Consider the following 24001-nt stretch of genomic DNA (forward strand, 5'->3'; position numbering starts at 1 on the left):
CACTCCTCTGCACTCTGTGGAGATCTGCAAGTGGCAGAGTGAGGTAAGTTGCACTGCTCGTGCTGATTTTTAGTGCTGGGCATTTGTCCCAGGCAGTAAAATCAGAACGAATAGCACCACGCGCAGCACAAGAGGGTCCTGTTTCTTTAGGACGCTCAAGTAGATGTTCTACTCGAGTGGCAGCCTCTGGTCGGTAGTGACCTGCCGCGACCGCCCGCATTGAGAAATCTCATGAAGAGGTGGGCTAGCATTGGAGTTTATTTGCTTGCGCTTGCCAACTTAATGTTGGTAAGCCGCAAGAGCAGAAAAACTCTGCTCCGCACCACTCCGTGGAGTTTTTGGGAACTCCGCGCTCTACATGGAATGTGGAATGGGAGAAACACGGCAAACCCCGTGAACAGAGCGGAGTTTACCGCCCATACCTAGTAGTCACCCGAGCACTCACATAATATTTACAGTGCTCAAAACCTGCACATAGTAGCTTTTTTCACACTATCAATGGCACTCACTTCTGACTGATTAGCCATTACACACCCTTCAAAATGCACTCTCCCACCCCTAACCAACTAACACTCACAACTTATCAACAGCACTCTCAAACTCACACTGAGTAGCAGTTGCACAGAACTGCCAGCACTCTCATCCCTCCAATATCGCTAAAAACCATTGGCAAAGCAAATAGGTCACAACGGCCAGACTTATTGGCTTTGTCAATGCTTCTGGAGTTTGTCCAGGTGTTGGATATCAGAGTATCTCTTATTAGACCAAAGATCAGCCTTGTAGCAGCATTCTGTAATAGCTGGAGATGGTAGCTGAGATATTCTGATAGACCAACAAAAAGGGCATTACGGTAATATATGCATGTCAAAATAAGTGTTTAGATCAATTCATTCTTCACTGACTTGGAGGGACAGGAGGATTTTCTTGATGAAATGTAGTAATCCGATGTCATTAGAGCAAATCGGTTTGACCTGTTTGTAAAACTTCCATTCTTGTCCAACATGACTATCCAGTTACGATCGTCTGTTATTGACACTGGTGCAATACTTAAGAAGTTTGGCCACCATTTCTCAGACAATGCAGATTCTGGGCTATAGACAATTGTTGAAGTTAGAAGTGATCCTTTCAGAGGGGCCGATACACAGAACTAATCTGGTTCAAAATCCTAAACTTACTACTTTTGGTATTCACAGAAGGCACCTACGAATTCACAGAATGCACTTACGACTCCTAACTTTACGTCCGCACTCGGGCTGCAATTTCCATACCCGGACCGTAAGATATGCACCCGGAGCGTACTCTCCGGCTAGGGCTGTACTCTACGGGTTGAGCCGTAATCTCCGGCAGGGGCCGGATAAAGTGTAATCAATAGGCCAGATTGCAATTTTTACAAAAAGGAACATTAGGAATGAGTGATAAATGGTAGAGGAGGTCATGAAAAAATTGTTTGGGCATCGAAAAGGGTACGGCCAGACACTACATCATAACTCAAAAAAGTTTTCTCCTTTGCATCATGGTACATGCAGTGCACAATTTGTGCTCCCCTCAGTGTTGACTGCCCAGCATGAGTGTATGGGTACTGTCTGAGTGAATGGATGAGTGCATGAGTAGTGCCTGAGTGGAAGGTTTGATGGCAGGGTAATTTCTGGGTCATTTGACGAGTGCAAGTATGAGTGCAAGAGTAATGCCTGGGTCATTGGTTGAATGCATGGGTAGTGCCTGAGTTAATGGATGAGTACATGGGTACTGCCTAAGTGAATGCTAGAGTGCAAGAGTTGTGCCTGTCTGATTGCATGTGTAGTAACTCAGTGATTGGATGAGTGTATAGGTAATACCTGACAGGAAGAATGGGTGCAAGGTTAATGCATGGGTTTTGGATAAGTGCATGGTTAGCAACTCAGTGAATGGTTGAGTGGAAGAATAATGCCTGAGTGATTGCATAAGTACATGTGCAGTACCTGGGTGATTGTGTAAGTGCAGGGGTACTGTCTGAGTAATTGGATGAGTACATAGGTAGTGCCTGAGTGACTTTATTAGTGCATGGCTAATGTCTGGTTGCTTAGATGAGTACATGGGTAGTGCCTGAGTAAAAGGATGACTGCAACAGAAATGCCTGGGTCATTGGATGAGTGCATGGGTAGTGTATCACTGAATGAATGAGTGCAGAAGTAGTATTAGAGGTGGATGAATGAGTTCAACACTAGTACCTGAGCGATTGCTTGAGTACATGGGTAGAACATTGGTGATGCATAAGTGCAGGGGTAGTGTCTCAGTGATTGCATGAGTGCATGGGTTTTGCCTCTGTGAAATGAAAAATGCAAGGATAATGCTTGCGTTATCCTATTAGTACAAAAAGTACAGAGATTAGATGACAGCATGGATAGTGTTTGTGTGAAAGGATCACTACCTGGCTGATGACATCAGCAATATAATGAACGTTTTTAAATAGTGTAAAGGATCAACACTATTTATAATAGAAATAAATACCATAACAGTGTTGACTGCACAGTCAACACTGAAGGGAGCGCAAATTGTGCACTGCATGTACCTGTTTTTAAAGATTTTTACAGATAAATACAGACAGAAAACAATGTGTTTTCTGTCTGCATTTATTTTTAAAAGTAGATAAATACAGAAAATGTGCTTCTTTTAAGTGACTCTTCATGCTCTCTTTCATGAATTATAGCCCAACAGCTGAGTAGATGGACAGCATGGGAAATTCAAAAACAGGTTGAAATTTCTTTAACCCCTTCGATGCTTGTGACGGAACCATTCCGTCATGCCTCACGGTTGAGCTGTGCGGATGACGGAATGGTTCCGTCACGACCACACCCGCGAATGGAATGTTCAGCACCGGGGGAGAATCGGCGCCGCACGCAAGGTGTTAAATAACTGCATGTGTCAACATACATTTGTGGTATAATGTTAACATATGCCAGTGGATGTACTGCTATGTAATATTTGGCAACTTAAATAGCTAAAACACAACAGTCATCCAAGTATGAGTGCGCATCTATCATTTAAATAAATATGGAAATGTACAGTTTTACAACTACAATGATACGCAAAACACAAAATAAATATGGATAAATACAGATAAATAGGCAAAAAAAGAAATTTGGATAAATACAGCCGATAATGCTAAAAAAATAAATACCATAAAACCGGGAGCCCTAGTTATGATGTGGTGTCTGGCCGTACCCTTTTCCCTGCCCAAACTATTTTTCATGACCTTCTCTACCATTTATCACACATTCCTAATGTTCCTCTTCATAAAAATTGCAATCCGGCCCAATGATTACACTTTATCCGGCCCCAGCCGGAGATTACAGCTCGAGCCGGAGAGTACGGCCCTAGCCGGAGATTATGGTCCGGATGCGGAGAGTATGCCCCCGGTGCGGAAAGTACAGTCCAGATGCGAAAATTCCGGCCCGAGTGCGGACGTAACGTTAGGAGTCGTAAGTGCATTCTGTGAATACCAAAAATCGTAAGTGCCGTCTGTGAATACCAAAAGTAGTACATTTAGGATTTTGACTCAGACTAGTTCTGTGAATCTGCCCCAGAGTTTCCAGCAGATCTGAGGATAAGTTGAGTGTCGTGAGCATATGTAAAGAACGGGAACCTTAAGCATTCCATCAGTTTTGCCAAAGGTGTTTTATAATAATAAAACAAACTGGGGCTCGGGGTTGATTCTTGTGGAATCCCATATGAAATATTTTTGGGGAATGACTCAAATTCAGGGAGCCTCACAGTATGGTAACGGTCTAATAAAATGTCTGTGAATCCTTTCATCACCGTCCCCCAATACCGTAATCTGTAGGGCATTTAATAAAGGTGGTGTGAGAAATGGTGTCGAACACCCCAATGGATCTAGTAAGATCAGGGCGCAAAATCCATTGTGATTTTTAATTGGCCTGATGTCATCAACCATTTTGTCCAGTGCTGTCTCCATGCTGAAACCCATGTGTAAGCCTGAATGTGCTGGGTGTATTTCCCTACGTATATCTCTCAACTGACTGTTGTAATAATGCCTCCGTAAGTTTGGCCTGGATCAGCAAAAACGATATTGGCAAGGAATTGGATACAACCTTGGGGTCCAGTGTAATGCTATATAATAATGGTGTGCTGATAGAAGCCTTTCACTGAGCTGGGATAAGTCCCATCTTTAAGGACCAATTACAGACCATGGTGAGCTGGCACCAGTGAGGAGGAGGCATTTTCAGCTGTTGGAAGGGGGCATCATCCGCTAGAGAAGATCAAATAGCCAAAAAGACATGTTACACCTCCGGTTCTGAAACTGTTTAAAAGTTCTCCCACACAATTGTTGGATGTACATTCTTACAAGGCATAACTTCATAAGTCCCAGTATGAAGATTTCCCCCCAATTTGATAATTTCGGTATAAAAGCAATCTGCAATGTTTTCACAAAAATCTTGACATGGAGTGTTAGCGATACAGTCTGCCATGAACTAGGCCATACTTTTATATGGGTGGAAGACTTCTTGTGTTGAATTTGATGCATTTTTAATCTTATTGTGAAAGAAATTGGCCGTAAAAGGTTTTTATCAAACTATAGCAAGTCTGTAGTTTGTTTCTATATTTCTCTTTCTCCTCTACCTCAGACTGTCTTCTCATTTCTTCTATTTTGCACTCTTGTTTAAGAATCTTTAGTTTGTAATTGAACCAGAGCTGTGAAGGGTGCATCCTATTTAGTGTCCTCTCTAACATAGACGCTTGTGAGTCTAAGGACTAAGGATCCGACTATACCCTCTGAGCATTACTAATCGGATCCAAGTCCCCTCTTTGTGGCTGGGTGTCAACAAGGATAGTAGCCCAGTCTATGGGTTTGATGTTATTCCGCGCTCCGCCCCTGTCTCTTTTCTGTCCTTTCGAGAGCTGGTTCACAGGTAACTCAAAACTAAACAAATGGAGGGGAGGATACAGGACCTAGCAGTAAGTGCAGGGCACTCAAACAACCTTTTGGTAGACATGGGTGAGTAGTCGAAGGTTTACCTCAATTGAGAGGGTGCATAGGGAAGGTCTAGGTACAGTGTAAACAGCTATCAAACCTCTAAATAAATCTACATGTCCTGTAAATGGGCTGTGTGTAAACACCACTTTTGCTAACAACTCACAAAGTTATATAATTACAGCAAAGTTATAACCATAATAAATGGTGAGTTCACAAAACATGGCATTACACAATTCCATGCGATTGCTTAATAATATACAGTGTTGGTACACGACGCAACTCCAGCAATGCCTGTTGCGGCCTATTCCCAATACACTGCGTCACTCCTTACGTTTTGATGCAGTGACGTCCTAAAAATCATTTAGTGAAATCCTGTACATTTCACTGCATCACTTTTACGAGGTTTTCCTGCTTGGGCATGCCTACCCTGCATGCATTATACCTGATGCAGGTATAATGTCACGCAGGGCTTTACAACGTGACGCATCTCCCTAGATGCGTCACGTTGTAATTGGGCCGCAACTTTTAAACCACCGCTGCATCACAAAAATGACGCAACAACAGCGAAAAAATGATGCACGGGGCTTGTAAATCTACCCCTCTGTTGCTAGTGAAGCTCAGACATAAAACAGACAGTATCGTTACTGCGTTTTTCAAAATGGTAATATTATAAGGTGGCTGTACCCGTAGCTGCATGAACTTAAATAGAACAGTTGAAAAAGAACACAACTGTAATAACAGTATCATGTGCATCTGCATTGCCTCAGAGTTCATGGGGTGTGGTGCAAATATGTCAATCCCGTAGGATCACAGACTCAGAGGGCTACAATGTAGAACACAGGACTTAGGGTGGATCACAAAGGTCCCTTGATCTAGCTACCTGTCTAGTACCCGGGTTTTAACCCACTGCATCTGGAAGGTCAAAGGAAGCAATGATACTTTTATAGAAAATGTAAAAAAGGTGGTGCAAAAGGAGTGTGCTTGCTAAGCAGGCTGAGCACTACCTTCTCAATTACACTTACAGCGGGCGATCTGTCGGGTAGTCCTTTTCCATAATTTCTGTGGTTTAATTTCCGCAACTCTGAATGAGATACAGCAAGGGTAGACTTTCTTCTGGGTCTCAATTGCATTATAGGACTTTTTGAGCTGGCTAGAGCTTCAACACTTTGACTTAATTCCACCCCACAGGAACTGTACAGTGCCGCAGCTCAAAACTAATGGGTCAGAAGAGGGGAAAGTACGAGCGTTTCAGGAGTTCTATCAAGGGCTGTATGGACTTAAATATTCCAATCCACATGCCAAACTCTCCTATTTGGCTTCAGTGTGTCTGCCATTGTTCTCTGAATGGGAAGCAGAAGGACTGATACGAGCCAATCAGAGACGTTTTAAGGCATGGGCAAAGTAGGCAATTGCCCAGGGCCCCACAGCACGTTGTCAAGCGGTGTACTTTATGGTAAATGAACGCAGTTAAAATTTGGGGGAGGGGGAGGTGGACCTGCCCCTGGGAGGGGTTTTCCCCTCTAATCTTTCGATTTTGCTCTCTACTATAAAAGATCAGGGAGAACCCTTGGATTAAAGGGCTTAGCTTTCATCTCAACACCTTTAAATGTATGGCATTCACAGACATCTTAATATTTTATGAAGAGCGAAGCCAAAACCTAAAAAGAATTAATCTCCGAATTAGAGGTATACTGGGAAATAGTGGGGGCCAAAATGTGGACAAATCTTGAGGCCTAGTTCTGGGAGGTGACCATCAGTTAGCAGCTCAACTGCAATCCATGACCCTTTTCAAATGGTCATCCCAGAGCATAAGGTATCTAGGCATTAATCTCTCTCATGACCTATGACTCATGCAATGAGCAGCTTCAGATGAGGAAAATTAAGATTAGCCTTGCATCCAGGAAAACCTGTGTTGGGCTGGCTGGATAGCCGCTCTCAATATGATGCTTCTTCTAAGGATCCTATTTTTTTTCAGGTTTCTCTTTACCCCTTTAAAATGAGGAGTTTGTCCAGCATATGAAAAACATGTATATGGTCGGGGGAAAGCCCAGGCTAAGCTGGAAAACATGGACAAAGCATCCAAATCAGAGAGCTCTATGAGTGACCTATCTGCTTCATTACTCCCAGGTTTTGCAACTACTCTACATGGTGAAGTGGCTTCATGGGGAGTCTGAAATGCTTAGGTGCTTCATAGGCCTGAACTTAGCCACCCACTCATTGGGTGAAATTCCTTGGGTCTAGAAACCCCAGCGAGGCTGAAACATATATTTATCCTCATTTATACAAACTCCACAATCGATGTGAGGGACTGTCTCTTCTGTGGAAGAGGTCAAACCACCGACCCATCTCCACTTATGCCACTGTTTGGCAACACTGGATTTTCCCCTGGGCTAGAAAAACCTGCCTTCAAGCCATGAAACGGCACTAGTGTTTCAGACAGCGTACTCTATTCAGGGGAAAAAATATATATATTGGACTATCAAAGGGCATTATAGCATTCCTGAGTCTGAACATGCAAAATTGAAGAAATGCTTGTGGGGAATGTAGGGAGACCTCCACATCATACATATACAATGGTCATGCGAAAAGCTTACACATTTCTGGGTGGAGGTACTAGATGGGGTCACCAAGGCAGCAGGACAAGAGATAGATCAATGTCCCAAAATAGTGGTCCTGGTAACAATCACCAGGGAGACATTCCTCCTCCATTCGGGTAGGGAAAGACGATCTTGATACACACACCAAGAAGCTACCCTGAATAAGTGTTCGATTCTAAAATGGACAAAGACGCACTACGCCTTCTTCTGTGTGGTGTTGGGCATATCAAAAAAATGGATGGACTGTCTTCACACAACACCAGGCGTCATGCTTCATCATCCGCAGTCCTCGCTCTCTAAAAACCACGTTTGATAGAGAGCGGGCCTTCACCTGGAGACAGGGAGGCACTTCTACAACTAAGTGGGGGCCCCTGGAAAAGGTGAGTGAGTGATTAATGCAAACTCAACATGTAATTTTATTTATATGGGGTTTGCTTAATATTAAAAGTTAGGGTGGGGACACGGGTGTTTAGTACCCCATCCCCATCAGTGTCGTCAACATGTTTCTGCCAACGTGGCCAGGAGGGTCCATGGCATTGTTTAGGACATAATAATAGGGCTCGTATCTAGTCTCTAACAGACAAAGATAAATCCACTTTGGTAGGTTGACCTTTGTGAAACTCTACTTTGAGACTTCTTAAACCTAGGTTAGGGGTTGGGATGTCCCATGGGAAGTGAGGAAATTGAGGGACCCCTGTAGTCACACTTGCCACAAGGTGCGGCCCTCGTGGTGCTCCTACAATCTGTCCTCTCCTCTTTCCCACATCTTTTGCTTGGGAAACATAGTTAACAAGGCATGCGATACATCGCATTCTAATACAACGCAGTCATTACAACGATCGCGTTGTTACATCGTAAACCATTACAAGGCAAGTCGTTACAACGACTTGCTGTAGGGGGCAGAAGGTGTTGGTTTTAAAATCCAACACTTTTCCTACTGTTGCACAGACTGGTGTTGGAATAGTAAATTATACTATTCCAAAATCCAGCGCGCCACGTACAGCAAAGTCGTTGTAACGACTTACGTTGTAATGGTATGCGATGTAACAACACGGTCATTGTAATGACAGCATTGTTATGGCATGCGATGTATCGCATACATTGTAACGCTGCCTATTCATTTCGCTTGTTGCAATGAAGGTGATTCCATATGGGGTAAGAACATATGCCTGACGATTGACCTCTGGCCATAGTGTGGGTTTTTAGCGGGTGATGGGAAATTGGATTACGCTATGGCGGGCCTGGAACAAGGGCAACCCATAATTAAGGGCACAGGAGCCCCACCCCTCACCTTTTTTAAAGCATGAAAAGTGTCTGTCAGGCTGAACAAAGGTCAGACTGACAGACACTCTTCATGTTCGGGTCAGACAGTCAGGAGCCCGACATGCGCTAAATGGGGAGGCATCTGGTTCTCTGACCTGAACTTTGCTGGGCTGAAGATTTCACAGCCCTGACAGCAAACTTCTCATTCCAGCACTAGGCTGTGAGGTCCTCCCTCTCATGACAAGGGGGGGCATTGCCAATAGACTCAGACCTGTGCGGTAGAGAGACGAAATATCGAAATTAAAATATCGACAGACAGAATATCGTTTTTAAGGTATGTATGTTACTAATATCGAAATTTACTAATATCGAAATTTTGTTTAGTGTTATGTATTTTATTATGTTGTTTATATGTTTGTTAAATACGTTTTTTAATGTATGTTTTGAAATTAGTAAATTTGTTTACAATTTGCGTTTTAGTATCAGAGCGGGTTGTGGGTTTATAGGGGAATAGGGTGGGAAGTCATTTAATAATAATTAATTAATTAATATTTTTAAAAATATATTTTTAATTAATAATTAATTGGTAATTAATTATTATTAATTAGTTAATTGAATTAATTAGAGTTAATGTTGTATTATTTACCATTGTTTGTTATTGTTAATTAATAATTAATTGTTAATTAATTATTATTAATTAGTTAATTAAATTAATTATAGTTAATGTGCTAATATATATATACATTTTTGTTATTGTTAATTAAAATTAATTGGTAATTAATTATTATTAAGTGATTAAATGATGTGATTTATTTATGTTTAGTGGGTTGTGTGTTTATAGGGGAATAGGGTGTTATATAATTAAATGTAACTAATTAAAGAGATTGTATTTATTGGTATTTATTGTTAATTAAATGGTAATTAATATGTGTTAGTTAGGTCATTTATAATGGCATCAATTTAATAATATTAATTGTTATTAATTGATTAATTGATATTTACATTAATTGTGTTTTTTTGTATGTGTAGTGTGTTGTGTGTTAAAGGGGGAGTAGTGTGGGAAGTAATTTTTACCCCCATGCTATCCAATGCTTTCCCTACTGTTGCACCCTCTGGAGGGGGAATAGTAATTTTTTACCCTACGCTATCCAACGCTTTCGCTACTGTTGCATCCTCTGGAGTGGGAATAGTAATTTTTACCCCTACGCTATCCAACGCTTTCCCTACTGTTGCACCCTCTGGAGTGGGAATAGTAATTTTTACCCCTACGCTATCCAACGCTTTCCCTACTGTTGCACCCTCTGGAGTGGGAATAGTAATTTTTACCCCTACGCTATCCAACGCTTTCCCTACTGTTGCAACCTCTGGAGTGGGAATCGTAATTTTTACCCCTACGCTATCCAACGCTTTCCCTACTGTTGCACCGTCTGGAGTGGGAATAGTAATTTTTAGCCCTACGCTATCCAACGCTTTCCCTACTGTTGCACTCTCTGGAGTGGGAATAGTAATTTTTACCCCTACGCTATCCAAAGCTTTCCCTACTGTTGCACCCTCTGGAGTGGGAATAGTAATTTTTACACCTACGCTATCCAACGCTTTCCCTACTGTTGAACCCTGTGGAGTGGGAATAGTAATTTTTACCCCTACGCTATCCAACGCTTTCCCTACTGTTGCACCCTTTGGAGTGGGAATAGTGATTTTTACCCCTACGCTATCCAACGCTTTCCCTACTGTTGCACTCTCTGGAGTAGGAATAGTGATTTTTACCCCTACGCTATCCAACGCTTTCCCTACTGTTGCACCCTCTGGAGTGGGAATAGTAATTTTTACCCCTACGCTATCCAACGCTTTCCTTACTGTTGCACCCTCTGGAGTGGGAATAGTAATTTTTACCCCTACGCTATCCAACTCTTTCCCTACTGTTGCACTCTCTGGAGTGGGAATAGTAATTTTTACTCCTACGCTATCCAACGCTTTCCCTACTGTTGCACTCTCTGGAGTGGGAATAGTAATTTGTACCCCTACGCTATCCAACCCTTTCCCTACTGTTGCACTCTCTTGAGTGGGAATAGTAATTTTTACCCCTACGCTATCCAACGCTTTCCCTACTGTTGCACTCTCTTGAGTGGGAATAGTAATTTTTACCCCTACGCTATCCAACACTTTCCTTACTGTTGCACCCTGTGGAGTGGGAATAGTAATTTTTACCCCTACGCTATCCAACGCTTTCCCTACTGTTGCACCCTCTGGAGTGGGAATAGTAAATTTTACCCCTACGCTATCCAACGCTTTCCCTACTGTTGCACCCTCTGGAGTGGGAATAGTACTTTTTACCCCTACGCTATCCAACGCTTTTCCTACTGTTGCAATATGTGGTGTAAGTATATATATTAATTTATATGTAGAGTTTTTAATTTCTTTTAAATGTATATGTATTAGTTATTATTTTTTAAATGTTTTAATGTTTTTATTTAATATTAAAAAAATTATATGTATTTGTAAAAAATGTTTACATTATTATTAATACATTTTAAAAAACGATATTTTTAATTTCGATATTTTTGTACTACGATATTTTCCCCCCGATATTTTTGTACTTACCTTTATGAAGATATAACTCCGATATTTTTGATGTCGATATTTTTGTGTCGATATTTTTGTATGTAGATATTTTGTCTGTCGATATTATGTCATAGATTCGACCTGTGCTCTTCAGTGTCAAGCCCTGAAGAGCCCAGACTAGGCTGTCCATCAGTGATATCTCGTCACACAGTGGGGTGAGGTCAGCAAGGCTCACAGTCCCAAGTAAGGGGAGGCCCTCATCCCATTAGCTGACCCATGACAAGGTCAGGCAATGAGACCACGCGGCAGGACCTTTCCCAAAGCCTCCAAGAACCACTGAGGCTTCCCACCCACCGCCCAATATCAGAGCTGCGGAATGGAACGTTTTTGTGAATCAAATCTGTATGTTTGTGCATGCATGTTGTGAATTTCTGCATGTGCTTGTGAATGGTGGGTGTATGTGTGCATGCTTGTGAATGGATGGATGTGAGTGAGCGTGAATGTATGATGGGTAAGTGTGAATATTTGTGCACGTGCGTGTGGTCAACCCCACTGCTCAGGCACACTCTCAGCATGAACTGGCCTGGAGGATAAATGAAGTACACAGGAAGCCAGTTCTCCCTTTCCTAGGTTGGGATCCTGGAGGTCTCGCAAACCCTAGGAAGTTAAGAGTGCTGGGTTGGATGTATAGGCAGTACATCAGCTAAGGTAAGGCAAATTGAGTAAATCTTGCATAAGGCACCAGGCCAAAGCTTGTAGATTTCTTGGCAAGAAAACTGAGGGGGAACAAACAGGTTATGAGTTGGTGGGGAACAGGGTTGGTGGCAGGGAACTTGGTTGGGGACTGATCGTTGGGCCCTCGTGTTGTATTGTTATAGAACGCTAATAAACATGATTGGAAGGACACATCAGTTTCATATGCATTCCTCCCATGCAATTCTCTCTTCCTACTTCATATTCTCTGCATTGCAGTAATGGAAACTGTCACTTTGGACTGCACTGAGAGTGATGTCTTTGAACCAGTGCTCTTGTTAAGGTAGCTGTGTCAAAGCAAACATGGTATCCATCACCTGAGGAAAAAAACAAGCATTGGCAAAGCCAAGCGTTTGCGCCATTGTGACCTATTGGCTTTGACAATGTTTTTCTAGGTACTTTGTACAGCATCCCAGATGCTGAGCAGAGTGGGAGGAGGCAATGGGGAGAAGGCTGGAGCCTTTAAAGTCCGGTTTTGAAAGAATAGTGCGGCTCCTGGTGCCTCTCCCACTTTCTCAGGCCCCCGAGTTTAATTACTAAAAAGCCACCAGAGAGGAGAGAGGGAGAATGGGTTGATGCAAGGGAGAGATTGCACAGGAGAAGGAGGGAGCGGGGCTGTTCTGAGCACTTTTGCTGAGCCTCCTTTGGGCTTCCTAGTCCAGCCTCGGATAGGACAATGTAGGGCTGAAGTGACCCCTTCTTTGCTCATCTCCCTGCAGACAGAGAGAAAGACCCGCAGTACTGGAGGGACTCCGCCCAGAAGACGCTGCAGCAGTCCCTGGAGCTCCAGGTGCCGAACACCAACGTGGCTAAAAATGGCATCATATTCCTCGGGGATGGTAAGTGCTCTTTCGTTGTGAGAGAGGGAACGTGTCACTGGAGGGCCAATGGGTAAAGTGCCATAAATAAATAGGAAAGTGTGTCTATTTTTAATAGAACGTTTGGGGGGTGGGCGTTGTGTTGCTGGCTCGACAAGGGAGGCGGAAACGGGCTTTAGATCTTCTTTCATGGCCTGCAAAAGCCTGCATTCTGGGAATTTTCACCTGGTATGTACCCTGCACAGACTCTTGATTGAGGGCTTGCGAAAGCCAGGAACTAGCTTTTAGACTGGAAAATGGCATTTGCTTCATTGCATAAGCGGGGAAAGCCTCACATTAAAACATCCTCGGCACCAACGCCATACACTCCAATAATGGTCTTCCCTCACACTACCGTAAATCACCTATTATCACTACAGTGGAGAGTGGCGTAAGTGACCGTGTACCGCAAATTGAAGCCCCACCCCTAGTATATTAAGATGGCCTCTGAGACTATCACATTACACATATATTAAGTGAATTTAAACTGTTCCGAATCCCCTCCCCCCCCGAATGGTTGGGAGCCCCTTGAAAGACTGGGAGTTCCTGACCACACTGCCTTCACGGGCCTGCGTGACGCCCCCGACAATAGGCATGGTCTGTCGATGGACATGCCTATGGACGAGCCCCAAAGATAAACCCACAAACACAAACACCTGCTTCTGCATACTGCCAGCAGCCAAGGTACAAGCAGTCATACACTATGATAAAACACACGTAACCAGGGTATAACCACCTCCTCAAGAATGGCCCCCTGGCCGGAGTAGGAGTGGAGCTGGGGGTGGCTCCTGCTAGGTGACTGCCCGCCTGGGGGGCTGCCCCATCCCTTGCCCTTAGGGTGGGAAACATCCTTTACAACGCAACTTTTACCACGCAATGCTTTTACAACGCAAACCATTACAACGCATTGCCCTGGGGGGCGCTCTAGGATAGGGAATAGATTTAATTTACTATCCGACACCTTCTCTACTATCCACGGGGACTGGAGTTGGAATAGTAAATTAAACTATTCACTATCCAGCACCCCAAAGCGCCATGCGTTGTAAAGGCATGCGTTGTAAAACTTGCGATGTAAAAGCATGCGTGGTAAAAGCATGCGCTGTAATGTCATACATCCCCTTAGGGTCCTTCTTGTGCTTCATACGGCGGTACTGGAACGAGATTCTGAAAAGCAGTGTGTTGTGTAGGAGCCTCAAGGCGAATGCTGTGGGAGAGAGGGTGGGACAAAAGAAGTCTGCCTCTTGCCGAAAGAACAACAACAATGCGGGTAAAAAGGGGCAGGCCGTGCCCTGGAAACCACACGATACAGAGTTTTCTCTTTTAGAGCCCGACTTCCTGCTGGTGTAAAAGGTTCCTTTTCTTCTTAAGCTTTTACGCCAGCAGTAAGTCAAGGAGCCCCGTCTAAAAAGGACGGGGCTTAGAGAGAAAGGAGAACGTCACTAGGACCTCTTCTCCAATGGCTGGCCACCGTTTAGGAGGCCAGCCAATGGAGAAGAGGGGCGGGGCTTAACCCTTGCTAGTGAAGTACACTTTAAAACATAAAATCTCAGGAGCTCGACTGGGCATGTGCGCAGTACGCCACACGAGACCTAAAAAAGAAGTGGGGGGACGCTGTCACCGGAAGTGACATCACGACAGGAAGAGACGTCACGAAATGTGGCTTGCACCATCGGGCTCATTGCCTCCCCTCGCTCACCCCTTAGATGCGATTGCATCTGAGAAGCCAGCGCGTGTGCAGCGTGCTGTGAGCTCCGATCTTGTCCCAGAGAGGCAAAAGAGTGAAGTCCAGCTGTTTGGCAGGGGGGACGGCGTCCACCCGGTAATAGAAGTGGGGGGACACCATCCACCCGCATGGTACCCTGACTCGGTGTAACATAACATACTAATATGTGTGCATTAATGTGCGGCTTTTTCCACCACTAACTGCGATATGCCCTTGTTTTAGGAATGGGAGTGTCCACTGTGACCGCAGCCCGGATCCGGAAGGGGCAGTTAGCCGGCCAACCCGGAGAGGAGATTCAACTAGAGATGGACAAGTTTCCCTATGTGGCATTGTCCAAGGTAAGCCTGGATACATCCTGATCCTGGTATGTCTGGATACCCTCGAACCTAGGATAAGCCAGTATGCCCACTATCACAAGGTAAAAATGGATACCCTAAAAATTATGGAAAAATTGTACCCTATAACCTATGTTATGCGCTGATACTCTCTGACCCGAACAAACCATGGATATACCCTTATCTAAGCCTACCCATGGTAATGCTGCATTCACATTGGCCCACTGAAATCTTCTCTATCCCTACCCCTGCATAGCCTAATCACCCCAAGAGCCATTATGTGAATGGGCATCCTCTGGTCAAATCTGAATATAGATGCCTCTGACACAAGGTCATCCTAGACACCTCTGGATAAAGGGTACCTCTAGTGTGAACCAGCAAACCTATTCCTAGCATCCCTAATGTTACAAAATGGTTTCTCGTTTACTGCAAAAAGGGGAAAGCAGAGCAGGGAAGATCCAGATTATTGCTTTTTTTTGCTTCAGGATTATTAATTTATTATGGTCTCAAAAGAAAACAGAATTACACATACAAGAATGGCCCCATTTCAAAATAAAAGAAGGAAAGATAAAGAACCATAACAAATACACAGGAAAAAGAATCAGAAAATCTTCAAACTATACACTTGTATCATATGGCCATGTCACAACCAGAAAAAAGATCCAGTATACACCACTTGACAGGTTCCCACATTCTTCTTAAATTAAATCAATTTGAATGATTATCAATTATTGCAAACTCCACCCCACTGAGAAATATAAACTCCCATCACCACAATACAGAGGGGCATATTTACAAGAAGTGATGCATCAGCATCTATGAGTCCGATTTCTTGCGCCTGCTGCAAATGCCCTAACAACGCCATGGATGCGCTGTATTTACAATACAGTGCTCCATGGCGCAAAGATTCACTAATGCGCCAGAAATTCTGATGCATCTCTTGGTGTTAAAGTGACGCATTGCTGAAGTTGGTCGAAAGGCTAACGCAACCCCAGCAATGTGTCAGAACACAGAGGCGAGTCCGATGTTAAAAGCCCAGCTAACTCCTTACGCCTGGTTTGAGAAGGCGGAGGGATTTTGATGCAGTCAAGTCGTTGAGTGATGCACTAAAAAGTTGTAAATTTCACTGCATCAGTTCTACATGGCTTTTAATGTGGGAACGCCAACACTGCATACATTATACTACACGCAGATATAATGTGACACAGGCCACTACTAACTGATGCATTGAGCCCAAAGCGTCAGTTTGTAAATATGGAGTAGGGTGGAGCACTAATTGCACTTTTGCTTTGTAGAAATAAATGACGCTGCGGCAGTGCTAGCTCCTTGTAAATATGCCTTTGAATCTGGTGCCTCCTTTTGCAGCCAGGTTCGAGCAATCATTAATCTCCTAGAAGTGACTACAAAATAAAAAACACCCACAACCTCGGCCCGGATCAGGACATGTCCAACAAAAGACTTTTATTTATCAGGGATGATACTAGATTTACACAGATTGTTTATGAAAGCAAATGATGTGTGCAAAAATGGTATATTAGAGCCACATGTTGCAAACATATGGATAGTATCAGCCTTGGGTGCATCACAACGAAAAGAACCAGATGTTTCCCTCAGGCCCCACTTTTACCGGTTGAGTGGTGTATAATATTTATAATTGAAAAGCTTAAAAGAGTGTGCCTTGAGAAATTTAGAGCACCCTGGGCCGCATGTTTCTTAACGTATCTCCGGCACTGAGACATTGAACTCAAACTTCATACTCACTTAACAGCAAGTTTCTCAAATGTATTAAGCATTTTGCCCTGCTGTCCCAGAATCAGATAGAAGATATGTATAAAACCCTTTTTCTTATTCTTAATAAAACGCTAAAGAAATGTAATTAGGGTTCATATCAGGGAGTCGCTGCATACATTCTCTTAATTGCAGATAGCAGAACACCCCCGTCTTAGGGTGGCCAATTCCTTATTCATATCATCTAGGGCCCAATGTAGGTAATCTCGATTTACCTACTCTTAAATACCGAATCATACTGATTCGGTATTTAAGAGTAGGTAAATGGGATGTAGGTAATTTCTATTTTTAAATTACCGAATCTGTAACATTCGGTAATTACCCAATCGGTATTTACCGATTCGATAATTGCCATTGTTAATTACCGAATCGGTAAATACCGAATCGGTAATTTTACCGAATTCACAAGGGGGACAGGGTGTCACTTTGACACCCTGTTGCATCCCTGATTCAGGCTTGTGTGCCATGTGGCACACATACATGCCCTCAGGGCATGTATGTGTGCCACATGGCACAGGTGTACATGCACAAATGTGCATGTACACAGAAATTCGTTATTTACCATACAATAGTATTACATGGTAAATAACGAATTCTTAGGGGCCTGTGGCACTGTTTCCAGTGCCACCTACATATCGATTGACCCATTCGGTAAATATACCGATTCGGTATTTTACAGAATCAGTAAATTTACTGAATCGGTAAATTAACAGATTCTGAAAAATATAGGCCCCCTACATCCCAATCACCAAATACCAGTCGGTAACGGCTGAAATCGGCGGCTACCGACCGGTATTTGGTGACCTACATCGGGCCCGAAATAATAAAAAGATACCATTCTTAAAAAATTGGCCCAGATAATGAATTTTCACTGTTTGTTAACATTTAAGGGCTAGATGTAGGTAAATCTAATTTACCGATTCATAAATACCGAATTTTACCGATTCGGTATTTATGAATCGGTAAATTTGATGTAGATAAAAAATCTGTAATTTTTACCGATTTGGTAAGATTCGGTATTTACCGATTCGGTAAATACCGAATAGGTATTTGCCATTGATTCCTATGGGCCTCAATAACAAATACCGATTCGGTAATTACCAAATCTGTAAAATTACCGAATTGACAGGGGGAACAGGGTGTCACTTTGACACCCTGTTGCACTCCTCTTTCAGGCTTGTGTGCCATGTGACACACAGACATGCCCTTAGGGCATGTCTGTGTGCCACATGGCACAGGTGTACATGCACAGATGTGCATGTACACAGGGATTCGTTATTTACCATGTAATAGTATAACATGGTAAATACCGAATCCTGAAAGCCCTGTAGCACTGTTAACAGTGCTACCTACATTTGAAAATACATATTCGGTAATTTTACCGATCAGTAAATTTACTGAATCGGTAAAATTTACAGAATCGGTAAATTTACAGATTCTGTAATTTTACCGATTCAGTAAAATTACCGATTCGGTAAAATTACCGAATATGTATGTTTTCTAAACCCCTACATAACAATGCCCAAATACCGGTCGGAAACGGCAGAAAATCGGTATTTTCGTCCGTTTCCGACCGGTATTTGGGCACCTATATTTGGCCCGAAATTATAAAAAGATACCATTCTTAAAAAATTGGCCCAGATAATGAATTTTCACTGTTTGTTAACATTTAAGAGAGCTATTTGTGAAAAGAGAATGGAAAATTAGGTTAGATTCCTAACAGGGTATATTGATAGAACCTGGGTCTTGACAATTGTCTTGAATAACCTGCCAAACCTGATGGTAGACTAATAACGTCTTAAGCTGCGTATGCTTAAGTAAGCAGGATCGCCAAGCTCTGATCTGACTTAATGGTCGTAGAGCTAAGCTGGTATTCCCCGAATAAGTCTGTAAGGTCCCTTAGGGTAGAACTTACTACTGCAGAGAGCCGAAACATAAACAAAGCTAGGTAGTAATACTACAGAATCAGGAGTGCGAACTCCCCTCCCTACGTGGGAGTTGAAGATAACAAATAACACACTGGGGTTTTTGTAAGCCCAAATGCATTTTTGCGAGCAACTTTTACATTTAAAAAAAAACTTTTTAATAAATACAAAGGAACGGACTCAAATAGGTATTGATAATGTGGCAACACTGTCATCTTTAATTAAATTACATCTCCCGATCTGACCGAGATGCAGTCTGTCCCATTTTCTGAACAGAGATAGGGTTTTCCTATATAATGCATCATAATTCAAGGATACCTGAGTATCCGTGTTGAACAAGATATAGATGCTCCGTTATTTTGCTGAGGTTACATAGCAAGGGTCTTCTTTATTAGATTCCTTATTGATGATAACCTCAGTTTTATCGATGTTTAACTTGTAGCCCGAGACCTGCCCAAACACTATAGCTGTGTCCTCTATTGCTGGCAGTGCCGTTCCAGTGATGACGTAAACACAGCAATAGCATTGGAGTAGCTAATATCATAGCTAATAGTAGCTAATATCATTAAATTTCTCATGCCACACCTTATTAATATGTTTTTTGTCAGCCACAGTTTTCTGCCTGCATTGGCAATCAAGTTTAACCCACGTATTGTGTTAGATCATAACCCTCTATTAATCTTTGCCTGATTCTTAGTCCCCGCGTAGGTGGACATTTGACCGAAAGCCTTTATTGGACACTCCATGAATATATCGATTTTTATGGGTACGGGCCTGAGAGAATTATTCCATTTACAGAGGCACATCCCACTCAACAATGGTTTTGGGATGCTTTAAAAGCTTATATTCAGGGTCAGACTACTGGCTACGTTATTGCTAAAGGTAAGGAGGGGAAGCCAACATATGGTAGGCTGTGGTAAAGGCTTGTTCAACTGGAATTGACATACTCATCCTTCCAAAAGATATCACATTGTGCAGATAAGACTTTCAAGTTTTTCCATCAGTTGACTATCCTGCAGATGCAGTTAAGCAAATGGATTTGGGAGAGGGCATGCACTAAATATTAAGCAAAACGCTTATTATGCTTTAAAAATAGTGGGGAAATGGGACAGCTTTTGGCCTTCCAAATGAAGGCAAAGAGCGATAACAACATGATTTGGTGTATTTGGGATTCAGCTGGGAAGGTGGTAACAAAAAGCCCAGAGATATTAGCAGTTTTCCATCAGTTCTACTCAGTCCTATATAAGTAAGAATGTGTTGCTACTTAGGAAAAATATTCAATCACATGTACAGATTCCAAGGCTTAATCAGTTTCCAGATTAGCAAAATGGTTTGCTGGATGACATAATAATCGGGGCAGAGGTTGAAATGGCTATCGAGCAACTTGCTAGTGATAATGCAGCGGGTCAAGACCTGATTCCAACTGAGTTTTTTAAGCTGTGTAATAACATCTTGACCCCTCTCTTTACTGAGTTAGCTAATTTGGATTTTTTTAACATCAGTTCCACCTTCAGAGGGAAAACATATATCTCTATATTTGTGAAAAAGAACAAAGATCTTTTAAGTTGTGGCTCATACCATCCCATCTCCCTGGTTAATTGTGGTTCTAAAGTTTATATATGTATCCTGTCAAATCAACAAGCTGCTCAGATTTCCTTAATTGACACAATGCAGTATGGATTTGTACACTCAATGGACTCTGTATCTCATGTCACTCTTGCCATGTCTGTTATGGATGTGGCAAGGGAACTAAATGGACCCACAGGGATGATCCTGCTGGATGATGAAAAAGCATTTGACAGGGTTTCCTGACAGTGTCTATGGATCTAGTTTTAAAGTCAAAATATGAGTAAATGGTCTCCATGTGCCTTGGATTTGACTGTTGTCATTGTCCAATAATTAAATGGTATAGTAGTGATTGGCAAGTATTTGCATTTGAGTAAATAGTATTTGTACAACATTGGACATAGTAAACCAATGGTACATAAAGGCATGATCCCCTGATTGGGCTACATAAAGCACTTTGATTGACGGAAAGAAGCATGATTCATTCCTACATAATAAGACAGCAAAAGACACAAAGTTGATAGACGGAATGCAGAACAAATCAAAACATTCACCCCCAGTCAAGAGATCTGGGTTAAATGTATCATTATTTTGCTCACCATGCCACCCCAGTTTAGACTTGGCCATATGCAAATTAGTCTTGACCCTGTGCCTCATGGGAACAGTCCAGCCCGAACTGCCAAGCCGGGTCCTCCCTAGACCAGAAACAAGCATCCAAAGACCGGTTTTGGGGTTTCTTCCCTCATCAGCCAGGATAGCTTGAATACAGTGGCATAGTGAGCTGAGGTACCATGCCTGGGCATACCCCGCGCACTTATGGCTAGAAAGCCTAAGACACACAATTGATGTACAGAATGCAGAACAAATCAAAACATTTGCCCCCAGTCAAGAGATCTGGGTTAAATACATCATTCTTTTGCTCACCATGCCACCCAAGTTTAGAACTGGCCATATGCAAATCAGTCTTGACCCTGTGCCTCATGGGAACAGTTCAGTCCGAACTGCCAAGATAGGTCCTCCCTTGACCAGAAAATAGCATCCTAGGACCGGTTTCAGGGTTTCACCCCTCATCAGCCACAATAGCTTGAATCCAGTGGCACAGTGAGCCCGGGACCCACGTCTGGGCATACCCGGCGCATTTAGGGCAAGAAAGCAAAAGAAACACAATTGATAGACAGAATGCTGAACAAATCAAAACATTCACCCCCAGTCAAGAGATCTGTGTTGAATCCATCAATCTTTTGCTCACCATGCCACCCCAGTTTTGTCTTGGACATATGCAAATCAGTCTTGACCCTGTGCCTCATGGGAATAGTCCAGCCCGAACTGTAGTACAAAGTGGCTCAATAATGCAACAACTAAAACAACTTGAATTTCTATCATGGAGAGAATTAAATCAACAACTACATGCATCCACTCTCATCAAATACCATAAAGGAAAACGGATACCTCGCAGCTTAAAACTCGCCATTAAACCTATGTTATACGGATTGCAACATAACCAGGCGTTTATTGTAAAGTAGTATGCAATTTTAAACAATTGTTCACTTGATTTGATCCTGCTACTAATAGAAGAACTATCCAAAATTATTCGAGAACTGGAAGAAGAAATTCACAGTACAAACTGTGACCTGTCACAAAGAATGGACGAAGGACATTGAAAACAGTTTCTCAAAGAGCTTAACACCAAGCTAGAAGTTTATGGTAAAGAGTTGCAAGAAATAAAAATAAGAAAGTTTAAGCGCAATGGAATAGACTACATATTGAATTAGGCCTACACATGGGCCGAGGTATATGCCCAAAGGAAGAACCTACACTTCATCAGAAGAAAGCTTAGCATCTGAGAAGGAAACTGATTCCGCAAGAGTACCATTGAAGCCTACAACATCTAGATTTGAGTCAATAACTAGCGGCACAATCAACAAAAAAAGCAGTGAACGCGCACATTCAAGTTCCTCTATGATTACTTTTTTATCCCTGTCAACGGATTCAGGGCAACCACCGGACCCACTACAAGAAAAACAAGCTCCGCGCGCAAAAAAACTAGGGGAGGAAAAAGAAAAGGAAAAATCGAAAAAAGGATTAAGGAGCCAGAACAAAGGCTCAACATAAATATTTCTTCAGTCGAGCTAACAGATGCGCAGTGGGTGACATTAAACTAAGGAACATCCTTCGACCAACATATAACAGCACAGCCCTTGAAAACAAGATTGTTTTTTTTTAATTCATGAGAGTGTTGGGGTTGAAGAATTTCCTAACTAACGTCATACCTGATGATACCTCTAGCAAGGAACCAGACAGTACATGTTTCAAGCCAAAGAGCATATTTATGGATCCGGTATCACGTAAAACACTTGATATATTTGAATTACTAGTGAGAGGGACATGAGTAAAGTCATTTATGCCAAGGTAAAGAAAAACAAACACAACCTAAGCCACACAGAACAAAGCACCCTTCTTGGCAAGAAGTCTGGGAATAACATGTCAGAAAGCGGATAAAGGAGGTGATCTAGTAATGATGGATCGCAAATTCTATGTCACTAAAGTGAATGAACATGTTAATGACAATACCATCTAAACACAACAGGAAATTGATCCAAATTCAGAAATATCAAATCTCCTTGACAAGATTCTAACTAAAGCTGTCAACTTGAACTGGAAAGATGAAACCACCAAACAGTACCTTACCACTTATTTTCCTAGATGTCCCAAGCTATATATGTTACCCAAAATTCATAAAAGCACCACGAATCCACCATTCAGACCGATCGTGTCAGGCTGTGGTTCAGTATTTGAAGCACCAGTGCGATACATCGATGCTTATCTCCCAACCCATGGTCAAGTTGGGAAACACATATTGAAGACACAACTGATTTTCTAGGAAGCATTACATCCGTACCAGAAAGAGGAAATTAAGAATGGTACATTTGCACAATTGATGTTGTGGGACTCTATATCTCTATACCACATTCTAGTGGTTTAGAAGCAGTAGAATGGGTATCACTGAGACAATCTCAAGATAGTGATCAAAATATTTTTGTGGTGGAACTATTGCAAATTTATCTTCATCAAAGTTATTTTTAATGACATGAACAATTTCATTTGCAACTCAACGGAACATCGATGGGTTTTCCAGGAGCACCAGCTTGAATATGACCACATTCTGAGAAACTCCGCATAGACGATTGGATTAATCTTTTTTCAACGCTACATTGATGATATCTTTTTCATTTGGAATCACACCGAAGAAACATTATTGGAGAAAATCAGAATCTTGAGCACTAAAGATCCCTGAATACAATTCACCTACACCATCAACAAGAGAGAAATAGCATTTCTTGATGTTTGGATACAATTGTTTTCGCAAAAGATCACGGCGAAAATGTATAAGAGACCCACGGATAGGAATAATTCACTGATGTACCGGAGTTTTCACCCTCCGTCACTAGTCAAGAATTTGCCATACTTGCAGTTCCTTAGGACCCTCAGGATAACATCAGAAATCAACATTTGTGAACAGACCATAGAACAACAAAAAACCTAATTATATGGAAAGAGGATATCCCAAGGGTTTGTTGGATGCACATGCAGAACGTGCATTGTCTCATGAAAGAGAGGACCTACTACAAAAACCCCATAAAAAACAACAAACAGATTGGT

General features: G+C 42.3%; 1 protein-coding gene across 1 annotated transcript in view; it reads left to right on the forward strand.

Annotated features, from left to right (window-relative positions):
* LOC144754585 (alkaline phosphatase-like) overlaps positions 1-24001 on the forward strand; it is a 232990-nt gene that overhangs the window by 36338 nt on the left and 172651 nt on the right. The window contains exons 2-3 of the mRNA XM_078642552.1: positions 12867-12986; positions 14950-15065. Coding sequence (XP_078498678.1) covers positions 12867-12986; positions 14950-15065 — 236 coding nt within the window. The remainder of the gene's footprint in view (positions 1-12866; positions 12987-14949; positions 15066-24001) is intronic.

Source organism: Lissotriton helveticus, chromosome 5_1, assembly GCF_964261635.1.
Source record: "Lissotriton helveticus chromosome 5_1, aLisHel1.1, whole genome shotgun sequence".
Lineage (NCBI taxonomy): Eukaryota > Metazoa > Chordata > Amphibia > Caudata > Salamandridae > Lissotriton > Lissotriton helveticus.